The sequence below is a fragment of the Sceloporus occidentalis genome, unplaced genomic scaffold, assembly GCF_023333645.1.
Source record: "Sceloporus occidentalis isolate IW3139 unplaced genomic scaffold, rSceOcc1.0.p SCAF_7, whole genome shotgun sequence".
Taxonomy (NCBI): domain Eukaryota; kingdom Metazoa; phylum Chordata; class Lepidosauria; order Squamata; family Phrynosomatidae; genus Sceloporus; species Sceloporus occidentalis.
The window spans coordinates 56,867,106-56,894,315 of record NW_028316987.1 but is presented as its reverse complement, the minus strand read 5'-3'; the positions used below and the strand labels follow the sequence as shown (position 1 = coordinate 56,894,315).

Sequence of the window (27,210 nt, the reverse complement as noted above, 5' to 3'; positions counted from 1 at the left end):
GGGCTGTAAACACAGGCTGTTTAAAAAGAGGGAGGCAAGAAGAGAGAATCACAAAGCAAAATTCAGAGCATTCACATCAACCACCCTGGAATGTGCTGACATTTTTTTGTTTCACGAGTCCATCCTTTCCTTTAACAAAAGGGGGGGAGTTTCCCCCCTCCAGCCCAGTAAAATAGGTCAAAGATCCATTTCAGTGTTCACCTGGAAAACAACAACAGCACAAATCAATGTAAACAAAAAGCCATCCGCGGTCCTGTTTGAAGTATATTCTTTTCTCTTTGTTGGTGTTGTTGTGCCTTCGAGTCATTTTTGACTAAGGGAAAGCTATCGCAGGGTTTCCTTGGCAAGGTTAGTTCAGAGGAGGTTTGCCATTGCCTTCCTCTGACACTGAGAGAGTGTGACTCGCCCAAGGTCGCCCAGTGGCTTTTATTATATAACAATATCAATACTCCTCTCTTTGCTAGTTCAACAATGCCAGGGGTTTGGGGCTGACTAGGTCTTCAGTTGTCTCAAATATAAAGGTAAAGGGGGCTGGAAGACAGAGATGGAGGAGGCGAAATGAAGGTTTAAGGGAAACAAGACAAAGATATTCCCCCCCTCCAGACAGGACAGAAGGGCTACTCTTTCTAAAAGGACCAGGGGAGGGAGCAGAAGAAGGGAGGAATGTTCTATTTTGCTATTGATCTATCCTAGTGCTTTCCCAGTATGTCCATCCTCTACCTTGAGCCTTTGAAAGATCTCAGGGGCTGAATCATGAGAAAGGCTGGCTAGCTGTTAAAATAATAAACTGGCCATTACATCTCCAGATCGAGCGAATCCGACCAAACACACACACACACAAAAGCAAACCCCACTCCCTTAAAAAAAAACCCGAAGTACATAAATCCCCGACAATATGGATCAAGAGCTAGTGGAGGGTGGGTTGGGTGGTAGTGGCAGGGTAGGATAAAAATGCGGATCGGGGATGGTTATTTAATGCAACTCTGAGAGGAAAAGAGGAGGGTGAGGGGGGAAGAAGAAGAAGACGAAGGGAGAGGATGCCTTACAAATATACATGCTGTTGGAGATGGAGGGTTTTTTTCCTTCCCTCTTTTAATTTTCTTGCTTTTACTTCAAACAAAGCTCGGCCGCAGCCTGCGCGCGATCAATCTTCCCAGCCAAACGCTTTGACAGCTTCTGGCCCTTAAGAACACATTTAAAGCTTCTTCCTCTTCCCAGTATCAAATGTAGCGGAGAAAAGAAAGGGGGGGTTAGAAAGAAAAAGAGACAGAGAGAGAGAGAGCAAGAAATGCAAGTAAACAAGGAAAGAGGATGGGGATGCCATTTCTTTTCCCAAATGGATTCGAAAAAGATACTTTATTTTATTGTTATTCTTTTTTAAATTGCTCTCACGGTGGGCATTTTGGGTTCTTTGGGCTTCCTGAGGTTGAAGGTCCTAGAGTCCCTCCCCTCGCCCGTTTTTTTTCTCTTAAAATATTGGGGATGATAAGAGTAAAAGGCATGTCGGGAGGGGAAGCCATGAGGAAGAAGGGGCAGCGAAGGTGGAGGAGGCAGAGGCGTTGGCTTGAGCAAGGCTTTGTGAGTCAAATCGGTGTGGGAGGGTTATTGAAAAACAAAACAACCATTTTTTTGGGGTGGACAAGCTAATGGAAAACCCACCTGGAACAAAGAAGGCCTCCCCACTACCACCCTTGGGCTGCTGGAGAAAAATGCATGCCTTTCCACCTACCCACTCACCCCAATTCTGCCCTCCTCTAACAAAAAGATCTCAATACCACTATCGTTGGTGTGAGAGGTTCAGATGGCCCTTTTCCTAGGGAAAAAATAAACAAAATGCACACGGATACATATGTCGGGCCTATGGAGGAAATAAATTAATGGATGCTCTTGAAATCAAATGAAAACGGGAATGCCATTTTCTATTCCTTGAGAATTAAAGTCGGTTTTTTTATACCCAAACCAAACTGTTATCCGCCATGTATGCTGACTGGAAGCATCCTTCTTTACATTAATTTTCAATTGGAAAATACTGTCATTTTCAATTCTCCTTTCATCTTTCCCCCCAAATGGAAGCTCCAGACTGAATTTGTGGGTTTTAAAAAATAATAATCCTCACATCATAAGCGTCTTTTTTTCAATACAGTGAAGTTTCCAAAAGCTCTGGTCAGTTCATCTTCAAGATGGAGCCCGCAGCTGTAAGTATAAATGCAACTGCTTAAAGCTAAGCTGGAATAAGGTATGTATAGAATGAAAAAACTAAAATGCGGAATAATGTATATTTACACAGGGACTGGCTACAGGAAGCTGGTCAAACGCTATGAGGGAGGGAGCATAAAATGGGAAAGATTCTTAGATGGAGGAGTAAAGAGTGATAGTACTTCTAACAGAGAAACCAATACGGAAAAGATATATATATTATGCAGTAAAACAATGTGGAATATTCTGCATCCTGGACATATCAAGACAGAATTGCGTACGATAATAAGGCTTAGCATTAGCATTCCAAAACTGATGAAGAGAAACCCTACGTGCTTCCTATTTAAATAATAATAATAATATTAATAATAATAATAATTTTATTTGTATAGCGTATGCCATTACAAAAAGTTCCTATTTAAATTATAAGCGACTTCTTCGAAGAGGAAGTCTCTTTCTCTCCCTCCTTAAAAAAAATCTTTTTCTGTGGTTACTCTCAGATCCATGCCTGGGACAGATGTGAGAATATATATATATCCATGGGTAGATCAGAAGCTATTTGGAAATAATTTAATTTGTTTTGTTAAAAATAAATCTCTCTAGAGCGGAAAACATCCTCTTATCTTCCCTCTCCCACCAGCCTCTATAGAAAGAAGGGAATGAGATGGGAAAGGAAGTCGGATTAACAAAGGCAGGCAAAATCATAATAATTTTTGAAGCTGGAGATGGGAGGAAGGAGAAGAAGAAGAAGAAGAAGAACCTCACTTGGTGGAGCAGAACCAGTAAGGAACAACCATGACTCTCCTTTCTCTCTCTCTCTCTCTCTTTCTCTCTCTCTCTTTCAGCTCTTCCATCGTTTGGCAAAGGGGCCTGATTTATTATTGCCGCGTCTGGTCCCTTCATTATTGGGATGATGAATTGTATTTTGCCTGTAAACAAATGTGTTTTGAATCCGTGCCATATCAAATAGGAGTCCGCACGCGCTCCTCCTCGTCTTTGCTCTACTTCTGCTGACTATTAAGGAGAACCTCGTGGATTCTTCTTCTTCCTTCTCTTTTTTCCCCCCTTCCCTTTTTCTTTCCTCCCCCCCCCCCTCCTCCCTGCTTCAATCCTTTCCCATCAATCAGCAAAAACAGGGACTGAATTGTCCATTTTTGTTCCCGGGAGGAAAAGTGTGGGAGTCAAGCAGCCCCTGATCTTTTAAAATAGCAGCAGAGGGGGAAAAGAAGAAGCCAACATGGCGAAAAGGAAGGGGGGAGAGAACAGCCTGCAAACGAGACCCCGGCTAAGCTGGAGGCCTCCGGAGAAAAGCAAGGACAGCACCTGAGCTTCGGGACAGAAAGGAGCTGCAGCCTTTCGAAAACAGCCTTTCATCCCTAGCCTGCTTCCAGCCTCACCGATGCGACAGAGAAGAAGAAAGGCAGCTCCAGCGAAGAAGAGAAGACCTTTGGAGATCTGGACTCCTCAGCTACCATTCTAAAGAGAGGTTCTTTTGCAACGTGGATATTATACTCCCAGCCTCTTGTTATTTGGGATGCAGGCTGCTTTGTGAGAATCCGATAGAGAGGAAGAGACAGAACCTAAAAGGTTGGATACTGGGGATTTATAGCATTTTTAAACCTCAAGGGTCATGGTCAGCCTTTTCTTCTTCTTCTTCTTCTAAAATGACCGCGTCTTAAGTCTCTATTATTCAGAATAAAAACTTTATTTTGCATTTTTTCTCTGTCTCTCAGAATGTGAGCAGCAAGGAATATATAACTTCCAAAACATATCAAGTCTCTTTGTCTCATTCTTATTAAGGTTTACCCTCCCCTCCCTCCCTCCCTCTCCACTGTTTAGTTCGATGTTACAAGACGTCAATTTCTAGAGCGGCCTACTGGTTTGTTTTTCCAGATTTTATTGCATTTTTTCCTTTTCCTTTTTAAATAAAAGAGTTCTAGATCCCTTTTCAAAGGATATCCCCTACGTATGCCATTCAACATACAGCCAGGCAAATATCTCCTGAATTTTCAGGGTACAGAAGAATTTTTTTTAATATCTTTATATATATATATATATGTATGTATATAAATATGAACAGATGGGGATAAATAAAAAATTAAACACTTAGATTATTCAAAGTTTGCAAAAAATATAAATAAATCTGAAAGGTCACCAGCATACACACGTTGAGAGACATACACATATTCATCATTTTGCTCAGGGAAGCCCCCGGCAAGCGCCTTATTTTGATTTCTTTCTTTCTCGCTATTTAAAAGAAGTGCAATTAAAATTAAAATTAAAAAAAATGCTTCCCTGTTTGGGATCCACTCTGTACGAACAAATTCACATTTAAGAACCGCCTGTATAGAAAAAAATTTGTTCATAATACCCTGTTTTTTGATAAAAGAGTCGAAGTCAAAGAGTATAGAAAGCCTCTGCGTTCCTCTCAAAGCGAGAACGCAAGGCAAGAAAGAGGAGTCCCAGGAGATAAATATCCACTATGGAAACTAGAGGGCAATTCAAGCAACAAATATTGCTACGGTCACATAGACTAGAAAAATGCTTCTTCCTTTTCTTTTTTATAACCAAAAGAAAACAAAAGTAAAAACAGAAGGGCAGGGAGGTGGGACTTAGAAGGATTTTTTTTTGTAATTTCCTTTTCCTTCCTTTTCTTTAAAAAAAAGGGATTTTTTTTTTTTACGATTCGCTAAGCAACTGATGATATAATTACAGATGGGTCAATTTGGGGGCTTCCTGAATTCTTCCCTGAGAAGTATGGTGAGAAGTAAGGTCTGTGTAAGTCGGGTGGGGATCGCAAGGTCCGTGGTGGTGATTGTTGCCCATTGGCCCACTGTAGTCCATGTTGGCCGAGAGGTGAGTCAGGCCAAAGAGGGATGGCCCAGAATTTGCCATGGTATCCACATAGTTGCCCCCAACGTAGACGGGGCTTCCCTGTATATGTGGATTGCCATAACCGTTGCCTTGAAGAGGATGAGGGTCATATTCTGGAGTCACTGCTGCAGTTCCGGTGTATCTCTTTTGAGGAGGTGGGCAGTTATTGAGAGGAGCCGGATATGACGTGGGGATGCCATAGGCATTCTGATGAGGCTTGCTGAAGGATGGAGGTGACTGGGGCTCATAGGGAACACTGTTGACCAAGGAGTGCATAGAGTTCAGATAGCCTCCAGGAGCTGGGGGCACAGGACTTCTGCTGGGGGACTGTCCCCCCGAAGAGGTCATCATGCCTTTCCCCTTCTGATCCTTTTTATATTTCATCCTCCGGTTTTGGAACCATATTTTGATCTGTCTTTCTGTGAGGTTGAGCAAGTTAGCCATCTCTACCCTTCTTGGCCTGCAAAGGTATCTGTTGAAGTGGAACTCCTTTTCCAGTTCTACCAGCTGGGCACTTGTGTAAGCCGTGCGGGCTCTTTTAGAGGAAGTCTGCCCAGGGGGGCTTTTATCACCAGCACAACTCTCACCTAGGCAAAGCATACCAAAAAACAAGAGTAAATATGACACCACCTGAAGGCACAGCCACCAGAAACAATCAGGCAAATAGGTAAACACTGTTCTAAGATTGCCTTCTCCAAGCTCTTGACCACCAGATGGTTTAGACCACTGATGTCCAAACTCTGGCCCTCCAGGTGTTTTGGACTTCGGCTCCCAGAAGTCTCGGCCACCTTGGCCAATGGTCTGGGATGCTGAAGCTGAAGTCCAAAACACCCGGAGGGCCAGAGTTTGGCCATCGCTGGTTTAGACTCCAGTTTTCGTAAGCCCCAGCCATTATGAGTAGTGGTCAAGGATGGTGGGAGTTGCATTCCCAGACATCTGGATATCACCAGATTTGGAGGGGATCCACAATTATACAGCAAGTCTTCATGACAGAATGGGTCCCTCTAAGCATCATGTTGTCCACTGTGATCATAGCACACTCAAGTGATTGCAATTCATTCAACAAATGCTTGCAAATTGAAGTTTGGGCCAATCTTTAAAAACCACTTGAAATGAAGCTGACTCAAAAAAGCCACATAAGACAAGGAAAATAAACATCACGGTAGATGAAGGCAGAGGTATAGAAGTGAATAGAGGTTACATATTTTCAGCCCCCCAAAATCCAACTCAGAGTTGCTTGTTAGTTGAATTGGATTATTACCAAGTAATTGGGAAAAGGCCCAATCAGAGCTGTGGGCTGAATGTTGCTTCATGTGAATCTTAAGGGAGAAGAAAACTTTATTCTTTTATAATGAACTACAGAAGTCTCATCATCTTTGCTGGGGCTAGCAGGATAGTTGGGCTGACGTTCAAAGTAGCCCCAAGGACTTCAAAATATATCTTTCATTCACTACAACTATATAGGTATGTGTGCCAATATAATAAAAATCAGAACACAACAAGCAACATCATGCATCATACATCCACTCTCCCTCCACTTCCTTCCCCAAATAGATACCATCTTGGCTGCCAGCTCCTCAAACTGGTGAAGAATTACTTGGCTTAAAGCCAATTTGAGAGCATGGATGGTGGAAATAAAACAGGCAGACAGGGCCTACTCTCTTCTTGCATAAGACAAAGTCACCTGTTTCAGGTGGTGTTTTGTGGTCCAAATGGTCAGTTATTCAGTTTATTATGATCTTCCACCATGTGGGCTTGGATAATTACCAAATATTACTTGGACCTTTTTGTACAGTACATAGGCTTTAAACATTGAAGTAGGCACACCAAAGTCAGTAGGATATAGATCTTTGAATTTTCTTTCCTGTTTATCAAGCTATGCACTCAAGTTCTGTTTAGTTCTATAGGGCTTAGCTTCCAACCAGACAGGACTGAAGTACTAAGCATATTTACTAGTAAGTAAGTCCCATTACACTAAGAAGGATTTCTGATATTGTTCTGATTAGGTTGCGACCTTATTACTTTGAACAAATTTATGGAGCAGAGCCAGTGTTCTAACTTATATAATACAGTATATACATAAATAAACATTCAAGCTGAAGTCATTAGTCCCAACTGGAGTGGTTCCATTGAAAGTCCCAATGGGAACTTATGTAATGTCAACAAGCCAAGTTCTCATTGATTCAGTGGGTCTACTCTAGTTGGCAATAGCAGTTGGATGTAGGCCACAGTTTTAGGTGTCTGAGTGTGTAATAAAACTTGTCAGTGTTGGTTTCCCACTGTAACAGTATTACAAAATGCATTGAAGAAAACATTTGCAAAAAATTTTTAGAATCCATTTTCTCAGCACAAGACAAATTGAGGAAGTAAGTGGTACATAAAACGCCAAATGCCTGGGGAGACTGAAGCTAATACTTTTCTCATCGATTTGGATTTACTTATGTAATAGCACTGTTGATAAACACTATAATCCACCCATAATGTATTTATAGAGCTGCCTGCGCAGTGCTAAAAGAAACCTAAGCTTTGTTTACCATACCACTCTTGTAAGACTGCCAGTCTTGTGCACTAAAATCAAAAGAGGTTATGAATATCAAACAAAGCATTGATCCTGACCGCAGGTGATGATGAGCTATTTTATTCTCGTTACACTTTGGGCAGGAATAGGTCACTGTCTTATGACTGGAATAGCACCATGCCAAAAGTGGTGAGGAGGGGAGAGAGTGTGGCGGGAAGAGCACAGGTTTGAAGCCAAGGCCTAGAGACCTTTGTACTGTATCTGGACCTAGTTGAACAGCAGTGGGAAGAAGTGGGGGAAGGTGTGGGTCATCTATGGTATATCCAATATGACTGAAGCAGGCATCTCTGAGTCTGTAAGGGAAGAATTTGGAAGCTGAACAAGATCACATTCTTTTATAGGAGCTTAAGAGAGGTCACATAAAAGAAACAGGGATTTCTCTCATCATTACATTCCATTGAGGAGAGAGAGAGAGTGTGTGTGTGTGTGTGTGTGTGTGTGTGTGTGTGTGTGTGAGAGAGAGAGAGAGAGAGAGAGAGAGAGAGAGAGAGAGAGAGAGAGAGATGAGGAAGGGGTAAATGCCATAAACCAAGGATCTCAAGAAATGGTGTCTGTGATTAAAAGGGTACTCTGGTTGATAAAATGGAATATAAAAACGTCCTGTGAAATTTAGTTTAAGTAAAGTGAATTCATGGGGCTAAAGAATAAAATAGAAGTATAGGGGATAGTTTTTGTTGAGAAAAGGAAGGGTTGTATATTTAAGTTATCATGCTTTTTTCAATAGATAATCTGAGAAGGCTCCTTGGTACAATCCAATCCCAATCTGACAGTTAGGGAGTAATGTGAATGGGATGTTAGGTGGGTATGTTATTTTATGTTTTATTAGGTTATGTCATGTTATGTATGTGTATGTTGTTTATTGCTATATGTATATTTTGTTATATGTTTTATGTTTGTTTGTTGTACCTCCTGTATGTATGTTTACTAACTGGATAACAGATGTATGATTTTTTAAAATATTTGTGTTTTTTAAACTTAATAAAATTTATTATATATAAAAAGAGAGATGGTGTCTGCAGGCCTGTAGCTAGGCTGTGTCCCCAGCCAAAAGGGGTCCCAAAGAGAATACCAGAAATATATATAGGGGTCCAAATGTACTTTCTGCCCCAGGACCCCTAAAGGCCTAGCTAGGGGCCTGGGTGTCTAATCTCAAATTTGAAGTGAAACAGATGGACCATACCGTTCTCTCCTGACCACAGCTCAAAGTAACCTAGGAGTCAAGGACACCAAAAACTTCCCACTCATCAAGGTGGCTTGGGCTGTGCTGCTCAACTAAGGCCTGCCTCATGAAAAGTCACCATTGCCCCCTCTGGACTCATGTGCCATACCTGAACTGGACCCGCTGTTTTTCTGCTTGGTGTTTTGCCGGGACTCCTTCATCCAGGGGAATATCTGTTTGGACATGGTGGGCGAGTTCAAGATGGCGCTCTTGTTGGTGGCGTTGGCTGGGGCAGAGGTGGCGGTGGTGGCATTCGGAGGAGGAGGTGACACCGAGGGGGGCGGAGGGGGCGGCTGGTGCTGCTGGGGGACCTGTTGGCTTGGAGGAGGGGGCTGCTGTGATTGCTCTGGAAGGACCGGGGGCTGCAGGCTTTGGCTGGTGAGGGTCCTCATGCAACTCTCGTTGATGTCACTGGCCTTGTGGTGGGGCAGAGAGCCTCCTCCAGTTCCTCCTCCACTGCCAGGGGACTGTAAAGAGCAGGCCGGTCGATGGTACTCCGTTTCCACCAGCGAGGAAGAAGGAGGCAGTGGAGGATATTGCTGCTGACTAGCATTGTAAGCGAAACCATTTGTTCCTTGGTAGGGATAGCCGCCATAGATCGCAGAGCTGTCGTAATAGGTCGCTTTTTGCATTTCTGTTGTTTCCCAATATTTATTTCACAAACTGACAGGGTCTTGACACCCTTAAAGAATAACATTGGCACCCCTCTGTCACGTGACGTTCCTCCTCCAATGGCCCCTCCTGGTAGACCTAGGGTGGTAGGGAAAGCACGGGAGAGGGAAGAAATGGTACAAATCCATCTTACTTTCAATAGCTAAGTGACATGAAAGCCATAACAGAAAAAGTGGTCAGCAATATTTAGCAGCATGACTTGGCCTGGAGGCGAGGAGAATTTCGATTGGGGAGCCAGGAGGGAATCTGCTGGGACTTCCTGGCAGCCAGAACCGGGCAGGTTTCTGCTCCAGGAGAATGTGGGTTTCTAGGATTTAGAGACCCATATTCTCCAGGAGGGGAGGGGGGTTGTTTCACAGTTTCTCACAAAAGAGACCTCTGTAGTTATTTACTGGAAGGCCTGGAGATAAGAACAGCCAAGCAAAACTTGTATATCCACCAGGAGAGAAGGATCATTTTCTACCCACCAAGTCTGGAAGGAAATACTGTAGTTGAAATTTCCTCTTGCACTTTAGAATAACCATTTTTATTCCCTTGATTTAAAACAAAGTAATAAATAAAGCCATTTAACCAAAGCTTAGTTACAAATGCTAAATACTACTACTTTTGAAGACACCCTATAAATATAATATTCACTGAAGGGGGCTACTCAACCTTTCTTTACAATGCAAGGGATCCGAAGTTTGCGAAATGTAACCGGGAATGGCCCTCCTGTGATGAAACGGGGCAATGGCTGGGGAAAGAAGCCTCATCCTTCGCTGTTTTATAGCCTGCCAAGTTCCTGTGCATAAATTAGCTTTAACTGCTGTGACATTACACCAAAGACACAAATCTTGGGCTCTAGGTTCAAGCAACATCACCATGTAGCCAAACACAACACTCTGTGAAGCGATCTGCCGACTAATCCTTCTTTGAGGAAAGTTTCTTTTCCAGCCTTGGGCGGACCCCTGACTGTCATCTGTGGGAAATCATCGTAATATCTAATCCATAGTGTTATCAAATGTGGATGGGTTTTTAAGAGACTACTTTTCCAAAGGGAGAAAAGTCCCACCCCTCCCCCGCTCTGCCTCCTGCTTCATGTAATATACCCAAATTCTACCTGTTCAAACATGATGGATTGGGGGGAAAGATACACACACCAGGAACCTGAAGGGAGAGAGAGAGAAAATCAGCGTTCATCTCCATGACCACGGCTTGAACTTTCCTACCAACTTAAGGATAATAGGTTCTGTCTTGGAAACTGCTATGTAATTTGATGTATGGGGGTCATTTGGCTGCAGAGAGGGGAATGGACACACAAAACCACAGAGTGCTCCTGCAACCCAGGCGAATCCTTTCCTGCTCACTCGACAGTGTTTACCTGTCTGATCATAACCAGCCAGAGACCAGGCTTCCAGCCACAGCAATCTTATCTGCAATCTAAGAACTTCTTTTTACAGGACCGCCCAAATTAAAACTCATCTCTCCACACCTTCGCTTCACATAGCCCCTATCTTTTCCAACCAGCATCCTCCTCTCGCTCTTCAGGGCCCAAACAGCCCTCTGTCAGTGTTTATTGCTTGAGGGGAACATTGCACAGTATCATAGGCACTCTCAAATTAATTGCATGTGTTTGCGTTTCAATTCACATCGGTTTCTTGGAAAACAAGGCGCATTATAGAGACACATTAATTTAATAACCTGCTTACAGATGGCAGCTGCCTTTTGAATTTAAAAAAAAATGTTTTTACAGTAATCAAGTCTTTGGTAGTTATTACGACAATCCGCGGAGTCTGGATTGGAAAAGAAAGGAGACTTAACTTTCTTCGGCTGCTAAGCGGAAGGCTTTCTAGATGAAAACCTTAAATCCACTCAAACACAAATGCTTCACTTTTCAGTGGATCGTGTCCTTTACTGTTGCAATCTGCTTACTGGCTGTTCTACCTATATTCCTGACTTCTTCGATTGTTAGGATTTCTGAAGAACAAGCTAGGAAGTATAAAAAGGAAAGGATGAAGTTTTATAAGAGCAGCTTGGAATCTAATAGCACCTCTGAGAGTAAAATAGTTTGCTAAAATCAGCACTGAGCATTTTAGCAGGCTGCAACAAATTAATTTTTGTTTTCAGAGGTGCTGCTCCATTCTGCACCATCCTCTTTGTCTCTTTTTTCCTTCCTTTTTGTGACGAAACAGACTTCACACAACTATCTCTCTCAAAACTAGGAACTATAAATCAGCAACGACACTATCAGCACAGTTTCTTTTGGGTCAATTTCACACACAAACGCACATAAACACACACTTACAACTCCCTGTTGTTTGAGGGGGGAAATTATTGTACTTAGGCTAAAGAAAAGAGAACCAAATGCAGTGGGGGAAGAACGCCAAAGAGAGTTTGGGACGAGGGGAGTTAACCCAGTTTCCACTCCTAACAACAGAAGTCAGCGCAAAAGTAAATCCATTTAGCAAGCAATAAATTTAAGTAAATGGAAACCAGTGGCAAAACTCAAACGGGGATGGCACTGAAACAGGCTTTTTGTGGAATTAGATATCCGAAGGTTAAATACTTGCTGCAAACAGCTTATAAGGATGACTGCTAAACAACAAGAAGGTAAGGTACGCAAAATTAGGCCTCAGCACATAGTTGTATCACTGTGTCTATATACCTGAGGCCTGAATGTTGTATGTCATCCAACATCTCAGGAATCAGGTTGCAATCGACCTACAATAAATCTACTGGCTTTAAAGCTTTCACAACATTCTTCTTTCCCCTCCTCTTCCTTCCCTCCCCTTTTTAAACCGAATGGCTGATAGGTTCATCTCTTTAAAAACTGCTCCAGCAAAGTTTGTTCTGCAGCCCATTCCCTCGATAAGCGTGACCTTTTCTTGTTTATCATGGGATGGGTGGCTGCCTGTTTTGTAACCCTCCGACTTCAGCTACAGCTGGATCCTGCCCCTGCCAATGCCCCAAGTCAGTCCCACTGAGTGCAATGCAACTTACTCCTTAGGAAGAGGACACAAAGACTGCACCCTCCCAGCACAATCCTATGCCTTCTGGATTGAGGGGGGTTGGGGTGGGGTGGGACTTGCTTGGAGGGAAAAGGGGGGACACTTTAGTCTGAGTTCAGGATGTCTCTGCTAAGAACACTATACTGGCCTTTGGAAGGAGAAATGTCTGGGCTTCATCTAACTTTCTTAAGTCCTAAGAAGTCAGGAGAAGCTTTCCTGGGAAGTTTGCCTAGGCCACCTAAGGCTCCCACTTTTTCCTTCATCGCAAAACAAACATGAATCCCCCTCCCTTCCACTGGCCAAGCCATCACCCTTCAAATGTAACAAGGTTGGAGGTGAACCGATTTAGCCCCAGTGACAAGCAGGGAGACCAGGAATAGGCCTGAAACTGGTTTAGGGGGACCAGACAATCCCATTCATTTTGTTTCTTTCTTGCTTGGCTTTGGGGTCTCCCCACTTCACCTTTCCCTCGGGGGATCCCCACCCTCAGGGCCCCCCTCCTCCACCCCCCAAAAGGCCTGTGCCCCGAAATCTCCTCCTGCCAGTTGAAAGAAACTTGAGAGGCGAGCGAAGGGCAGCCGGCCCCGAACTCCACAAAGTGCGCCAGGGTCTATCCGTCACTGCCTGGAATGGAAGGAAGCTCCAAGCCTGGTGAACTCTTCTTGAACCGAGAGCGGAGTCGCTGGCCATAAATCACCAGGACAGAAACGCCGCCATTCACCACTGATAGCAGCGGGTTTGTGGCCTGCTTACCTTAACTTCTGACGACGCTGGAGGAAGCCAGCCAGCAGCGGTCCTGTCCTGGTTCGAGGAGGCTCGGCGACAGTCGCTCTCCTCCGGCCCCAGGAGCAGCACTCTGCCTCCCCCCTCCAAAACTATCCCACCCCAATTCCACTTCTCCACCCGAAGAGCCAAGTCCTGCAAACTCCTCCGGGACAGGAGTGGGGGGCCACCCTAAGTCATCTCCTCTCAGCCCTCTAACCGGGACAGGAGGAGCCCTGGCTCTACGAGGACGAGAGGAGGACAGGCGAAGGGGGGATCTTGCTCCAGCTCGTCTCCGACGCCCCCTCCCTCTCTACCCTTTTGCCCTTACCTCGCTCAGGCCCCTACCTCCACCTCCCCACCTCTTAGGAGGGCTGAGCACAGGCGATCTCCTCCACGGCCTTTCTTCGACCTTCTCCCCCCCCACCCCTTTCAACGGCTTAAGGAGCAAGCTTCCTCTCTCCTTTCTCCTTCCTTCCTTCCTTCCTTCCTTCCTTCCTTCCTCCAACCTGGGATTTCCACGCGCGCACAAACTTACACAGCTCTTACCCGCCCGAGGGGGCGTTCGTTGGGGGTGGGGGGGGGAAGCAGCTGTCTCGGGAAGTCCGGGGCAAGCGGGCCGAGAGGAGAGCAGGCAGGCTGGGTGGGTGGGTTTGGGTGGGGGATGGGGGCGAGGGAATGGAGGGAGTGAGAAGAAAGAGTGGAGTGAAAGAGTGGAGCGCCGGGGCGGCACTAAAGGCCAGGAAAAATTATGCTAATGAAGACAAAAGATGCTCACAAAAGGGGTCACTCAGACCCCAGACCATCCTCTATCTAGCCATCTACAGATACAGATAGCTGATACTTATTATGCACACATATATATACAAAGCAAAACCATAACCATGGGTACACATCTATCTAAATATAGATCCTACACTCACAAAGAGAGCTGTATGATTGTGGTTTTGGTTTGCTGAATGTATAGCATTCTTTGGGTCGAAATCTAGAAGTTATGCAAGGCTTGGGGTGGTGGTTGACGTGTGCTTCCAAGTCCTTTCCGATTTATGGCAACCCTCATGAAGCTTTCTTGGCAAGGTTTGTTCAGAAGAAGGTTGCTGTTGCTGTCCTCAGAGGCTGAGAGAGTGTGACTTGCCTGAGCGGAGATTTGAACCCTGGACCCCAGAGTTGTAGTCCAACGCTCAAACCACTGCGCCACACTGACTCTTAAGACTTGGGTATTCCCTGGTATAATAAATGATAAGAAACCCTCTGATCCGTCTGCCATCCAGGCCAACGAAGACAGAGCTTTCGAAGGAAGATTAAAACAATGACATTTGGCAATGATGATCGGGCAGCACGCCCACCTCAGACAGAAAACCATGGCTAGATGCTCATGTAAGGATCTGTTTATAGGCATGTTCTTCCTCCAAGCCATACACACCCCTTCGTGTGCAAATCAGCTTCTAAATGTTTAGGATCAAGAGAGTTAGGTGGAAATTAAATGCCATCCCTAGAAAAATTCACCGGGTTCCAAACCCTGGTTAGACCGAATTGCTTGCCTTTTGTCTTGCATTAAATCAATGGGAGATAAGTGAGCAGCCATAATCCTCATTTAGCTGTTAGGAAATCCGACTGAAGTCTACAGGATTTGCTTGTGAGTAAACACGAAACACGATGAAACGAAGAGGCTGCAAACACACACACACACACACACTGCACAATTCAATATTGGGCCAAGTAAAACAAATGGGACTTCTCATTAATTCTGAAGTATGCTAGCTTACTTTCTGAAATGTATCTTGGTTGGGTGAGAATGTCAGAGAGACCTATAAGTGCACTCATAGAAAGTATCCCATAGATAATAGATAGATACTGTACTGTACTTCAATATGCATTGTTCAAAATACTCACGGAGGCATTAGCAATATTTTGCGTAAATGTGGATGAACACAGATATTTGCCTTCTTTGAACTTCTCTTTCTTTCTTTCTTTCTTTCTTTCTTTCTTTCTTTCTTTCTCTCCCCCCTCCTTTTTTGTTCTTCTCTCCCCCCCCCCCTTTCCCCACTTCTCCATCTCCTTTCTTTCTCTTTCCCTCCATTCCCCAACACCAGCCTTGCCAATGTTTTTGCGTTTCAAAGGAGGTGGGGGGGGGAAGATGGGTAGAGAGGGGAGTTGGAAACGGAGAGAGATGAACTGAGCAAGAGGGTTAGGCTTGAAAGTAACACAAAGAACCCGCTGGGTGCGTCAGGCATTCAAAGGGACCTTCCAATAATGCATAGGTGCGACTTTGACAGGACGGCGCTATGGAAGGTGCGAAAAAATACGAAGAGCCCTTTTAAAACCGCAATGTCACCTTAGAGCCAAAACAAAGCAAAGGGGGCAAAAAATAAAGGGGGATTTAACACTTACAAACACACACAAGTGCTCCCAAGGCCAGGGTGGCTCTCTTACGCATACCAATGGTTTTTTTTTTTGTCATTTATGGCTTGGCAAGATTTATGGCTTCATGCGCCCATGCTGTAAACAGAGCTCCCCAACAGAAAACACTTGCTCCGCGTCGCATCTCGAGGTGGCTCGACATGAAAGGAGAAGCTGAGCTGGCGTAGGAGGGGAGGGAACAGGGAGCCCCCCCCAAAAAATGCAAGCGGTAAGCACTTTTTTGCCACAAAACGACCCCTAGAAAGTTGTGGTGGAAGCCAGGGGTAGATGCCCCCGCTTTGGTCAATAATCAACCCCACACTTTCTTCGGAAAAACTGCTGACCTGACTTTCTTCCTTTTGGCCACCGATGTTTGGGGGGGGGGGCAAGACAAAACTAAACAAAACAAAGAAGGGCCGGCTCAGAACCGTCTGCTCTTGCGGGGAAGGAAAGACTGAAAAGCTTTATTTTGAGAGCAATTTTTTGGAACAAGAAGCTGGAGTGTCCGATCCACGGAGGGAGTTCACCCACATCCACCCAAATGTGGGGTCCTAAACAGCTATGGGTCCGGGAGGCCTGTCAAGGTTGCAAAGGACTTCAACCTATTTTCTTATCACTCCGCCTAAAGTTCTGATGCATTTGCTGTGAACGCCTATTTTATTTTATTCCCCCCCCCCCCCTTGAAGGAAACTTGGCTACAGGATTTCTGCTTTTCAGGAAAGGTACTTCAAGGCCTGAGTATTAAAATTAAACAGATTTAATAGGTGAGATGCTCTCACACTCTCTTCCTATCCGATGTATATTTTCTAGCTGTTTCTTTGCCCCCCTGGGCTTTTCTCTTTCCTTGACTATAACTGTTCCATTTAAATATATGATAATTGATGGATTTTATTTGACTACACTGATACCTAGCTGTGTTTGTCTTCTTCGCCCATCTAAGAAGTCCACGGGTTTGGATTTACGCCTTTAGGACTAAAACGGCATACATCCAAGTATTTCCAGTTAACTGGGTTTTACCAGGCATAACATACCTATTTAAAAATCTCTCTTTTAAAAAAAAGTACAGCAGCCAGGAGAGGAACCTGATGGCCGAAAAGCAAGCAAGCAAACAAACAAACAAAAAAGGATACATTTGGGTGTATTTTGAGCGAGAAACCGAAGTTTCTCAAAGTATCGTTTTCTCCTCTGGGCAGAAAACCTTCAATCGTCTTCCCAACAATGTCGGCAAACAGTAAAAAGGACTTCAGGATGCATTGTGATAAATAGGTGTAGATATCTATCCTCATTTTCTCGCTGGCTGGCACTGTATATATATGAGAAAATTATTCAGAATAACTGTGGGACAGGAGACAAGAAAGCGCTGAATTCATTATGGGAAGGACGGCGGTTGGTAAAGACCCTTGATAAAAATCCAATTTCAAGACGCCTCATCATTCGAGCTCCACTTTGGTTACCTGGAAGGAAGTGCCACTGAATTCTGTGGCACTTGCTTCTCAGAGAGAGTGCTTAGATGCACAGACCCAAAACTGGACGGTCTCCAGACTTAAGATACATAGCGCCTCTTATCACCGTTTATTATCTCCTTTCCCCCAACCCCCACATAACTGCTATTGACATTTCCTTTTGTATTTACTCAGCTTTTACTGCGGGTTTACCCTAATCTCTTTACACACACACACACAATGCACACAAACACACAAACACACCCTTGCCAGCTCCGACACACAAAGCTTTATGGAACCCGCAGTTAAGGCTCTCTATTATTATTATTATTATTATTATTATTATTATTATTATTATGATTATTAATGTTCTCCGGGTGTTGGTGTTGGCCTATTTGAAACCCAAGCATTCCTCCTCTCCTCTCTCCTTTGCAAAATAAAAGCTGCCATCTTTTATTCCACACCAGGAAGAACACAACAGCCGATCTGATGTCACGGATCGGTTTATTATATGTGTATGATGGTTTGTTTTGCGTGTATTTCTTTGGCACCAGGTATATTGGCAGATCAAGGGAGAGAGGGATGCGTGTATCTTTAGAAGGAAACATTCTGGGGTGCAATAGATGCCATAATATTTGCGGGAAGGCAGCTGGGATTCTTAATCCTTCCAGTCTCTGCTTCCTCTGACCCTAAATGCAATAACTGCAACTGGCCAGTATAGAAAGTGGAGGGTGCTGGGGGGGAAAGGCACAGAGGCAGCAGCAGCAGCGTGTAGGCGAGCGCATTGCCCCAGCTCACTGGCAACATAAATCAAAAGTCAGCACTCTGACCTTTCGCAATGCTGGGACTCAGTGGTGGATGTAATTTTATATAACATTTGGTCCCCTTGTATAACACAAGGAGTGCTTTCATTTCCCGCCCGTTATTTAGGGGGCATTTCCCTTCCATAAAACGGAATGAATAGCTGTTTAAGACTTGGTGAGAAGTCTAAGAAAATTAAAAAGAATATAAACCTTGGGAGGTTGGCGGGGGGAGAGAAAAAGAAGAAAAGGGATGTACTCCTCTTTTCCTTTCCAGATCTCAGTTTAGGCAAACAAACCTACCTAAAGAATTTATGGGACGGGAGGGTTGTTGTTGTTGTTGTTGTTGTTGTTGTTGTTGTTATTGTTATTATTGCATTCTCAAACTGAAGGTGGAAGATGAGGAGAAGGAGGAAGAGAGAGACCGCTTGATTTCTTGCCAAGCTTTGTCGGGCTCTCGGAACTGGCCCACAAATAAATGCCTCTGAGCATCACCAACAAAAAGTCATAGGAAAAAAAAGACCCTTCGAAGGGTCCATTATCAGACAGACACAACAAACCCGACTCCGAGATCCCCGGCCCCCGTGACGTTACTCAAAACACCCTTTTGCACCAGCATCTGTGGCATATATAAAAGCAAAACCAACAAGCCCACCCCCCTCAGTTTTTGGGCTTGATAAAGAAGAACAGTCAAGCAGCATCGACATAAACAATCATAGTCATGATCCAAGCATAAATAAGAATAATAACTAGAAATCCAGAGCAAGGGGAGAAATTCTCGCATCGGTTTGTGGCCCGGCTCCTTGCTTCTCTCCCCTTCTCCCAGTCCCCCGCCCCAAACCCAGGGAAACAAAGGGGGAAACCAGGCTTGACCGGTGTCCATCTACACCCTGGAGCCTTTTTTTCCTGACCTTTGCCTCGCCCAGCCTCGCATGCAGAAGTCGCGCCGGTAAACCGAACAATCAACGGAAATACCTTAAAATAAAATCCATCCTTTTCTCTCGCCGTCTCGCTTTCCTCTTTTATTGGAATTGTTTTAACGCAGCATTCCGTCCTAAGAGCTGGGCAAGAGCCTTCCCATAAGGATCATCGGAGGGTCCCCTGACCCAGGGGAAGCTCCTTCCGAGGGTGAGCCTGGCTCGGTGGGTCGGAGGGGAAGGAGGCGGCGGGGCGGGATGGCGGCGGCCAAGCGGCGGCTAATGGCAAGCAGTTCTGGCTCTGAAGAGAAACGGGAAAAGCGTAATCACAGGCGAAGCCAGTCCGGGTCTCCACTCCAAATGCCACAATAATGCGCTGTATTATGTGCTCACGTGGTCATACGTCAACTTAAATCCTTTTATTTGAAATAGGGGATCGCTGGAGGAACAAGGGTTGGAAGCGCCAGCCTCGTGTCTGTGTGTCTGTGTGTGTGTAAGTGTGTGTCCCTTTACCCTTAAGCTTTAAGTCCATTAAACAAGAGAAAGAGAGAGAGAGGAAGGGAGGGGAAGCAGAAGAAGATGGTGTGGGTTTGTTTTGGGGGGTGTGGGGGTGTGGTTGGGTTTGTTTGGTTTGGGTGTTGTTTTTTTCTCCTTCCTCCCACTTCTCACATTAATATTTCTGCATATAATCTCCAGACAGATAAGAAGCAGCCTTGATCGCCTATGGTGTCATTATCCAGAACTTTTTAAAGGCCATCCAAGTAGCCTTTAGGAGAAAGTTGGGATGGGGGGAATCTGTGACCCCTGGAGAGGGGAAAGGGCACACAGCCGCAATCCGGATGAACTTCTGCCCACCATTTCCTTCGTAGGGAAGCCCCCTCCCAAAGCAAGAGGACCATCCGCCATCCCACAGACTCCTCTTTTGAATGGGGCTTTGCTGAACACCCACACGGTACACCAAAACCCTTGTAGGACCCCACAAGGACCTGTAATTACCTGACAAAGGCCAAAAACGAACCTCTGGTAGAGGGTCAGGGGCTTTCGTCCTTCTTAACACCAGAAGAGAAGGAAGGCTCCTGCCTGCAGAGCTGGATCTGGATTTTGCCAACTCTTTGAGGACCTTCTTATTCAACCTGCCCTTATGCGGTTCCTATGCAAGGTCTTGAGTGATGTATAAAATTATAGGGTTCTCAAACGAAGTACTTATGGGGGGAGGATAATCTAACTGGCCAGAGTGGGAGGATTAAAACAAAAAGCTAAAAGGCTGAAGCAAATCCTCTAAGTAAATGTAAAAAATAAGATCTGTCATCTATAGGCAGACCTTAATTTTTTAAAAAACCTTTTCTCTGAAGTTAGGCTTGCACTAAAGAGAGACAACCTCCTGTCTCAAAAAGGCTGAAAGATTTTAGCCCCTTGAATGTAGGCCCACTTTGATCCCGAATTCTTTGTCCCCTTTCACCTTTACTGTACTCTCATCAGCTCATCCTTACCTTACTCTGCCATTCTGCTTCTTTCATCACTTTCCAGAGAAGGGTTGATACCCCCATTTATAACCTCTGAGAAGATATGAAATGCATCTTTCACCAGCCTGCCCCTTTGACTTGAACATAAAAAAGCTGCTGGGTTTTAGCTACACTTCTAACAATCACTCTGGTTCCCCAACTTGTTAAGTGGAAGTGCATGGATGGAAGTTAAACCTGATCCAGCCTTTAGTGGGACTCCCTAACCTAACCCTAGAGAACTTCAGCTTCAATGGGATGCAAGTCAGGAGAATACTTTTTAAAGGGGGCAAGAGTAAGTACTTTAGTACACTTGGATGCCTTAAGAGAACAACTATTTCTCTCCATTTCAAATAAGGTTACAGTCCAAAACACACTAAACTATAGGTTGAGAGCAAAGTGGGTCAACTTAGGGAATGAGTAGGCCTAGGATTTCCCTGGAGTGGGCTGCAATTGCAAACTCAATAAGCAGCTAAAGGACATTGGAAGTTACTTGCATTAGGCTTCCTCCAAGTAAGAGCACACACAAACTCTTCGCCTCGCTTGGGTAGTAACAGAATGCATATATTTTAACCTACAAGCAACCTAAGCACAATACCAAAAAGATTTTTAAAAAACGTTTCCTTAAAAACTAGTATAATACTCATAATTAGACCTGTCCTTATTGCCCCAGAGCAGTTCCATTGACAAATGCTAAACTTTAGTAGGCAGCATCTTTAAACAAGGGGTGGATTCATGGGCATTTAAACTATAGTCTCCAGACCAGTCAAAAGAGGCTCCCCGAAGTTTTCTGCAACAACAATGCCACTGAAATTAATGGATAATGGAACAGATACAGGGGAAAGGCAGGGCCAATCTTCTTGGCTCTGCGGGAAAACGCTTTTGACCACTTTGAGTCAAAAGCAGAAAGATGGCTCTGGCAAAGAGAAACTACAAAAGCAATGTATCATAATCATAACTCTGGGCTGCAGCTTCAATTGACAGACTTTGACGCTATCTGCGACTGTAGGGTTGTTGGGGTTTATTTTTTAAGAAGATCTTTATTAGTAGTCAGTTAATGTGAAAACTGGCGTTGAACTATTAACTCCGGATGTGTATTGGGGGTTGGAGTGAATCTCTTGTATTTTGTTTCTAAAAGAAAAGTAACTTCTTGGAGATCAATGGTGAGGCACTTTTTTCCAGGGTGTGTTTTAGGAGTCCAAGGAAAGTCCACTTTGCTTCACTGGAAGTCCTGGATTATTTTTCTGTTTTGAAAAAATGGGAAACAAAAAGTTCTGGGATTCATTTTGCTGTAGTAGAACTTCAAGGTTTCTGGATGTTGGGAATCAAATGAACAGACATGAAAGCATCAGCCCTTTGATTTGTCTCGCCAACGCATTCTGCCTCGCTCAAGTGAGATTCACCATTACTTCCTCTGTTAACCTCCAGGACTGGGAGATCTGAATGCTTTCAGAGAAATAAAAGTCTTAAGGTTTTGTTTAGAGATTAAGACCAGGCTGCTCCGTCTCTTTGTGCAAGGAAACTAGCAAGGAAACTCTTTGCTGAAGAAACATGAAGCAGAGCTGAGGCTAAGCCACAAGGAAGGGGCTACTGAAATCAAATCTTGGGGCCTGGCTTTACGTTCCAGATGTACCTAAACTGTAATGGATATGTGAATTACAATTACCAACCTTAAATTTTCATCTTAGTCATATTTACTTACAGGTAAGTCCTATGACTTTCCTTGGGACTAGTAAATAAAACTGTCCCTGAAAGCCTTGGGGACAGTTGCCAGCACTAGAATACTATGGGCTTAAGCTAGTATAGTTTTGAGATTAAAGCCTCGGTTTCTACCAGAGCCCTAAATAAAATAAACCCCAATCTCTTACGTTAAGTGTAACACATAACCATAGACCTGAAATCATGCTGTCCTCTCTGGACATCTTAACTTTTACTTTATTCCTGAAATGCAAAGCAAAAGTGATCAGGAATAGGAAATAATAGGGTTTGGCAGTACATGTGTTGTGTGCCTGTGCAAATAAAACATAGCATAACATATATGTTTAAGTACTGGTATTTCTCTTCCCTGGTAGAAGTTGATCCTTCTCCTTTTAGGACCTTCTAAACTGCATTACAGAACAACAGACAGGAGAAGGGGGGTTATCTTAACACCCGTTATTTATTAATTTGGATCAAATTGGATACATTCCTATAAGAGGGATGAGGAAGGAAGCTACATTCTTTACAAAACAGCACTTAAACCTTCAATATGATTCTTAAATGTTAAGTTTAGGGCGGGGAACCAAACTATTTCTGGGATGGCATTGTGTGGTCAAAGTTCAGACACTGGGGGAATATAAATTCTCTTCTCTGCTCCTCATCATGCTTATAGATTTAAATCACCTTTTCCACTCTCCCTCCCGAAATGGCCAAGGAAGGGCTTTTGAGGCATCTCTTAACCCAGAGAATTTCAGCAAGCTCCTAAATCAACACCACAGGCCCTCCTTGTAATTTATGCCTGCCTTTTAAAAGGTAGTAAACTAAACTAATTGCACTCCGGCCTCATAAAAGCAGGTAATTCTAGTAGGAAAGCCAAATAACCATTCCGACTATCTCTTGTAACCCTGCTTAAAATAAAATAAAATCTCCATGCGGCGGAATAATAATAATAATAATAAAGGCTATTCATTGATTCTAAAGACTGCAATGAGAAGGGGAGGGAAAGGAGCAGATTTTAATGAATAGATTTCACTGAGTAGATTTCTATGGCTATCGGTCGGGTCTTCGAAGGCATGATAAAGTGATGTGGAGACATGCAGCTAGGATAGTCCAGATCATTTCCAGAAACCACTGGTAACACTCAAATACTCTGACTACTAAAGGTGCCTTTTGTCCTCCGCAAAAACGAAAACATGCAAACCCTTAGGAAGGGCTTTGGAAAGCTGCCGAAGAAAACATACCATCCAGAGTAGTGCACGCTCCCTGACCCAAAAAAAGCCTTTTTAATCACGAACCAAGCCTGAAGCCTTGGATTTACATGGGGAAATTTTAAAGCCTTTTCGCCCATTTCCTTGCTTCTCCAACTCTTTCCACTCCTTGTGCAATGGCTCTCAGAAACCGACCTCTGTGCATTTCTTTGTCTAACAAGACGTGCATTCACAGACCAAGAAAGATGAATCGACAGCAAAGGCAGAAAACTCCAACCGATTTAACTGTTTATCAGACCCAAACCTCAGAGTAACCTCCAGCAAACGGACTCCTAGTAGTCTTGGAACATGAAACTATTTTGAACCATTGGGCCACAGATTTCGTTTCGCCACCCCACCAGGGCTCTTACCTCCTCGCCTTTCCAACCACGGCGCAGAATTACTTCCAGACGGAGTGGTTCTTTAAACCGTATTTTCCGGCGCAGTGGAGTGCTGTAGACAAAAGAGCAGGCAATGATTAAATAAGAAGAGGAGAGGGGAAAGAAGTATTCATTTTGAGTCAAGACCAGGGTTAGCTGTCGATTACATACAATGGAATGTAATCATTGGAAAGAAGATGCTGGTTGTATTGTGATACATGTGTCTTTTTTTTTTTTACAGTATTGTGTTTGATGTCTTTTAACTCAATAAAAATTAAATAAAGAAAGAAAAAGGAAAGAAGATGCTGATTCACACAATAGTAATAATAACAACAATGTAAAAATATTGACTTTTGCAATCCTGCGGGTATCCGAATAATCTCTGAATAATCACTATACTTATTAGTATATTTATTATACTTACAAGTTCTACTTATATTTCCTCCCAGTGCAAATTAATGCTCCTTACATAAATTGTACTTTTGGTACCTCACCAGCAAATCTCTGTTTAGCATCCTTGAACCAAATAAAGAAGACTAGCAGAACTAACTCGCCATGTTCCTTTCTCTTTAACAATGTGAGAATGAATCGGGGTTGTTTGAAATACAGGACACAGAGCCAGAGGGGTAAAAATCTGGCCTGATCTACCATAGTTGGCCTGTATAATCTTGTATGGAATTGACAAAGAGTCGGGAAAGGATAACTTTGCAAAAGGTGAAGTGCGAGGGGACAAGAAAAGAAACTAGATTTATCACTGTTTTGCATTTGTCCCTTAGTTGAAGAGGAGTCAGAGTTAGCGACCTTCACAAAGCAATCATTTTTAAAGCATATTTATTATTTATTATAACGAAGATCTATTTTGGCTTCCCCGTTTCTCCTCCCCCACCCCGCGTTTTATCTCCAGAGGTTTTGTGTTTTATTTTTATATCTTATTTTGAAGTCTCACTCCTTAAGGGCTTGTAAAAGTGTCAGCCAATAAGGGCTAAACGATGTAACTGGGAATAATGTCAAAGTCCTGGGAAAACTTGGTGTGATAGGGTTTGGTTCTAGCAATTGGGCCAGTTTGGAAATTACTATCATAATTTCAAACGTAGTGTTATAAATAGTCACACACACACACACACACACACACACATAATTTATAGGGGTGTTAAGTGTTTTCTCGAATTATCAAAGGCTTTAACTTCTGGAGCTTGCCCCGGATTAAATAAGAGCCCAGTTTCAGGCTATAAATAACGCCTAATCTTTTTAAATATTTCTGCCACTTTTAAACATTCTAAATTTGCCATTTAAAAAGCTGAGAAATATTCCACCAACAGACAGCCCTATTGCAAATGGCAACATAATAATGGATCGCAAATGTCTTGATTAGGTTGCATTGCCACCCCACTATATATATTATTAAAACTACATCAATAACTTTTGTCCTTGTGTTTGAGAACATTTTAAACTACACACCATGATATTTTATACTGCCAGAAATGGCCGGGAGGGGGGGAGAGAGAGAAGACAAAGGAGAGATTAACAAAATGCCATGCCCCCCCCCTTAAAATGTTGCTATTTATTTATTTATTTATTTATTAAAATCCCAAAACACTTCCACTATTAACTGCAGTGCTTTCACTTGATCCAAAATCGCTCAACCTGGTGATGAGTCGCAGAGAAAACTGTCTATTATAGTTTTGTCCCCTTTTTTTGTTTTGCTCCTCCATCCTTCCCTTTCCCACAATGCTGCCTCTCCATTTTCTTCCTTGTTCTAGAAGCCAGTGATTTATGAACGCCTGGCAAACTGGAAAGGGGAAAAAACAATCAAAACAACCAAGACAGCCCTCCTTCACTGTGGTAGGCAGCCTTTCCAAAGAGCTTCTCCTCGGTTTAGGCTCCATCCCCAGAAGGGCATCCTGAGACCACCAGGCAGCCTTGCAACAAAGAAGGAACCGTCCTTAAATCTTCAACTCCACTAAGTCAGTCCCTTTCCCCCCATAAAGCAAGTGCAAACAATGAAAGGCAATCAAGGCACACGACTGGACTGCGCATACTTACCGACCTCATTCCCCTATTCCTTGTTTTTAGATGCTTAAGGACCCTTGCAAAGATAAATCAGGTAGGTTGGATTTCGAGGAGGGGGGGAATTGGGTTGGGAAGAAGGGAGAGGAAGGGGTTTTTAGGAAATAGAAAAGAGGAAGTTCCCTTTCACTTCGGAAAGAATCACTCCTACTAGTGAGAAGTGACAGCCCGAGATCCATTCCTGGCGATCTGCATTAATTAGTTAATGAGCCACGTGACATATATCCCCCCCCCACACACACACACACTATCACCCAACACACACACACATCCCGGATTAAAATTTCAGTACCCCAGAACACCTTTATCTCCCCTAGCAGCTCTTCTCTACGGCTTCTTTAGGCCTCATAACCTCTCCGGGTTTTGACAGCTTTTCAGTTTCTGGGGAGATCATTGGGGCATTAATAAGGCGGTCCTGTCAGGTCTTCCTAGAATGAAAGAGTCAGCTCTCCCTGGAATCAGTCACTTGAATTCGGATTTTTATTGTCAAGTGGCAATAAGTAGGGTGCCTGCCTCCAAGAACTGGAGTTTCTGCCTTTTATCACATAGATAACCAGCATATGGTGATAAGAATACCAGATAGGGGTGCTCTTAAACAAGGGCCACAAAGTGTTGCCTAATCCCACTGTATCATTTTGTCTTTGAGTTGGTCAGAAGGTGATGAAATACGGATTCTCCTATGCTGTTGAGAACATAGGAAGTTGCCTTATGTTCAGGCCATTGGTCCATCTAGTCCATTGCTGTCAACTCTGACTGGCATAAGCCTCTCCAGATTGGATTCTTTCTCATGCTACATGAAGGTCTCTTGATGGTCTCCCATCCAAGTAGTATCCAGTCCTTATCCTGCTTAACTTCAGATGTTAGAAGAGATCTGGTGCCTTTAAGATGGGTTCTGTGGTCAAAGGAAATGCGACCATCAATTTGGAAGAGGTGGCAGGACTGAAAGCCAGGTACAAAGAAGCTCCACTGAGTATAACAGACTAAGAAGGGGCCAGATTCAACTGCTAAAGTTCCCAGCTAAAGTAGACGCATTGAATTAAGGGATCTTACCTAAGTGTTGAGTTAATAAATTTCTCATTGATTCACTTGGCCTGCCCACTTGGGACTGACAATTAGATTTTGCCTCTAGAGATCACTTAATGGCATACTCCTATTTCTATTCAGAAGCACAGTACATCCCATTGCATTCAATGAAACCTGTATATCAAGGACTGAAGCCTAACAGCATCTATCTACATCTTTTCTGCAAAGACTCATTGAGGTGAATAGGACTCACTTTCCCAGATGTGTTAATGTTAGTTGCACCTCCATGGAAACTAATTTAATTTAGCCAAGACAGCCCTAACTGGTCCCACTGATCTCATTGGGACCTTACCTGCTGCAAAGGGTTCAATTTGGATCCAAACCACTGAATCCAGTTGGATCCCACCACTCTTCGATACATAACTTGCAGATAAATGATGCCTGGAAGC

The 27,210-nt window shown here is 43.7% G+C and overlaps 1 protein-coding gene across 1 annotated transcript; it reads right to left on the bottom strand.

The window, feature by feature from the left end:
- Nucleotides 1-4,040: 4,040 nt before the first annotated feature.
- HOXA3 (homeobox A3) lies at nucleotides 4,041-9,508 on the bottom strand. The gene is made up of 2 exons (XM_089533041.1): nucleotides 8,977-9,508; nucleotides 4,041-5,657 (listed from the first exon to the last, which is right to left on the bottom strand). Exons 1-2 carry the CDS (start codon nucleotides 9,497-9,499, stop codon nucleotides 4,906-4,908), a joined length of 1,275 nt encoding a protein of 424 aa, XP_089389167.1. The 5' UTR covers nucleotides 9,500-9,508; the 3' UTR covers nucleotides 4,041-4,905.
- Nucleotides 9,509-27,210: the final 17,702 nt, after the last annotated feature.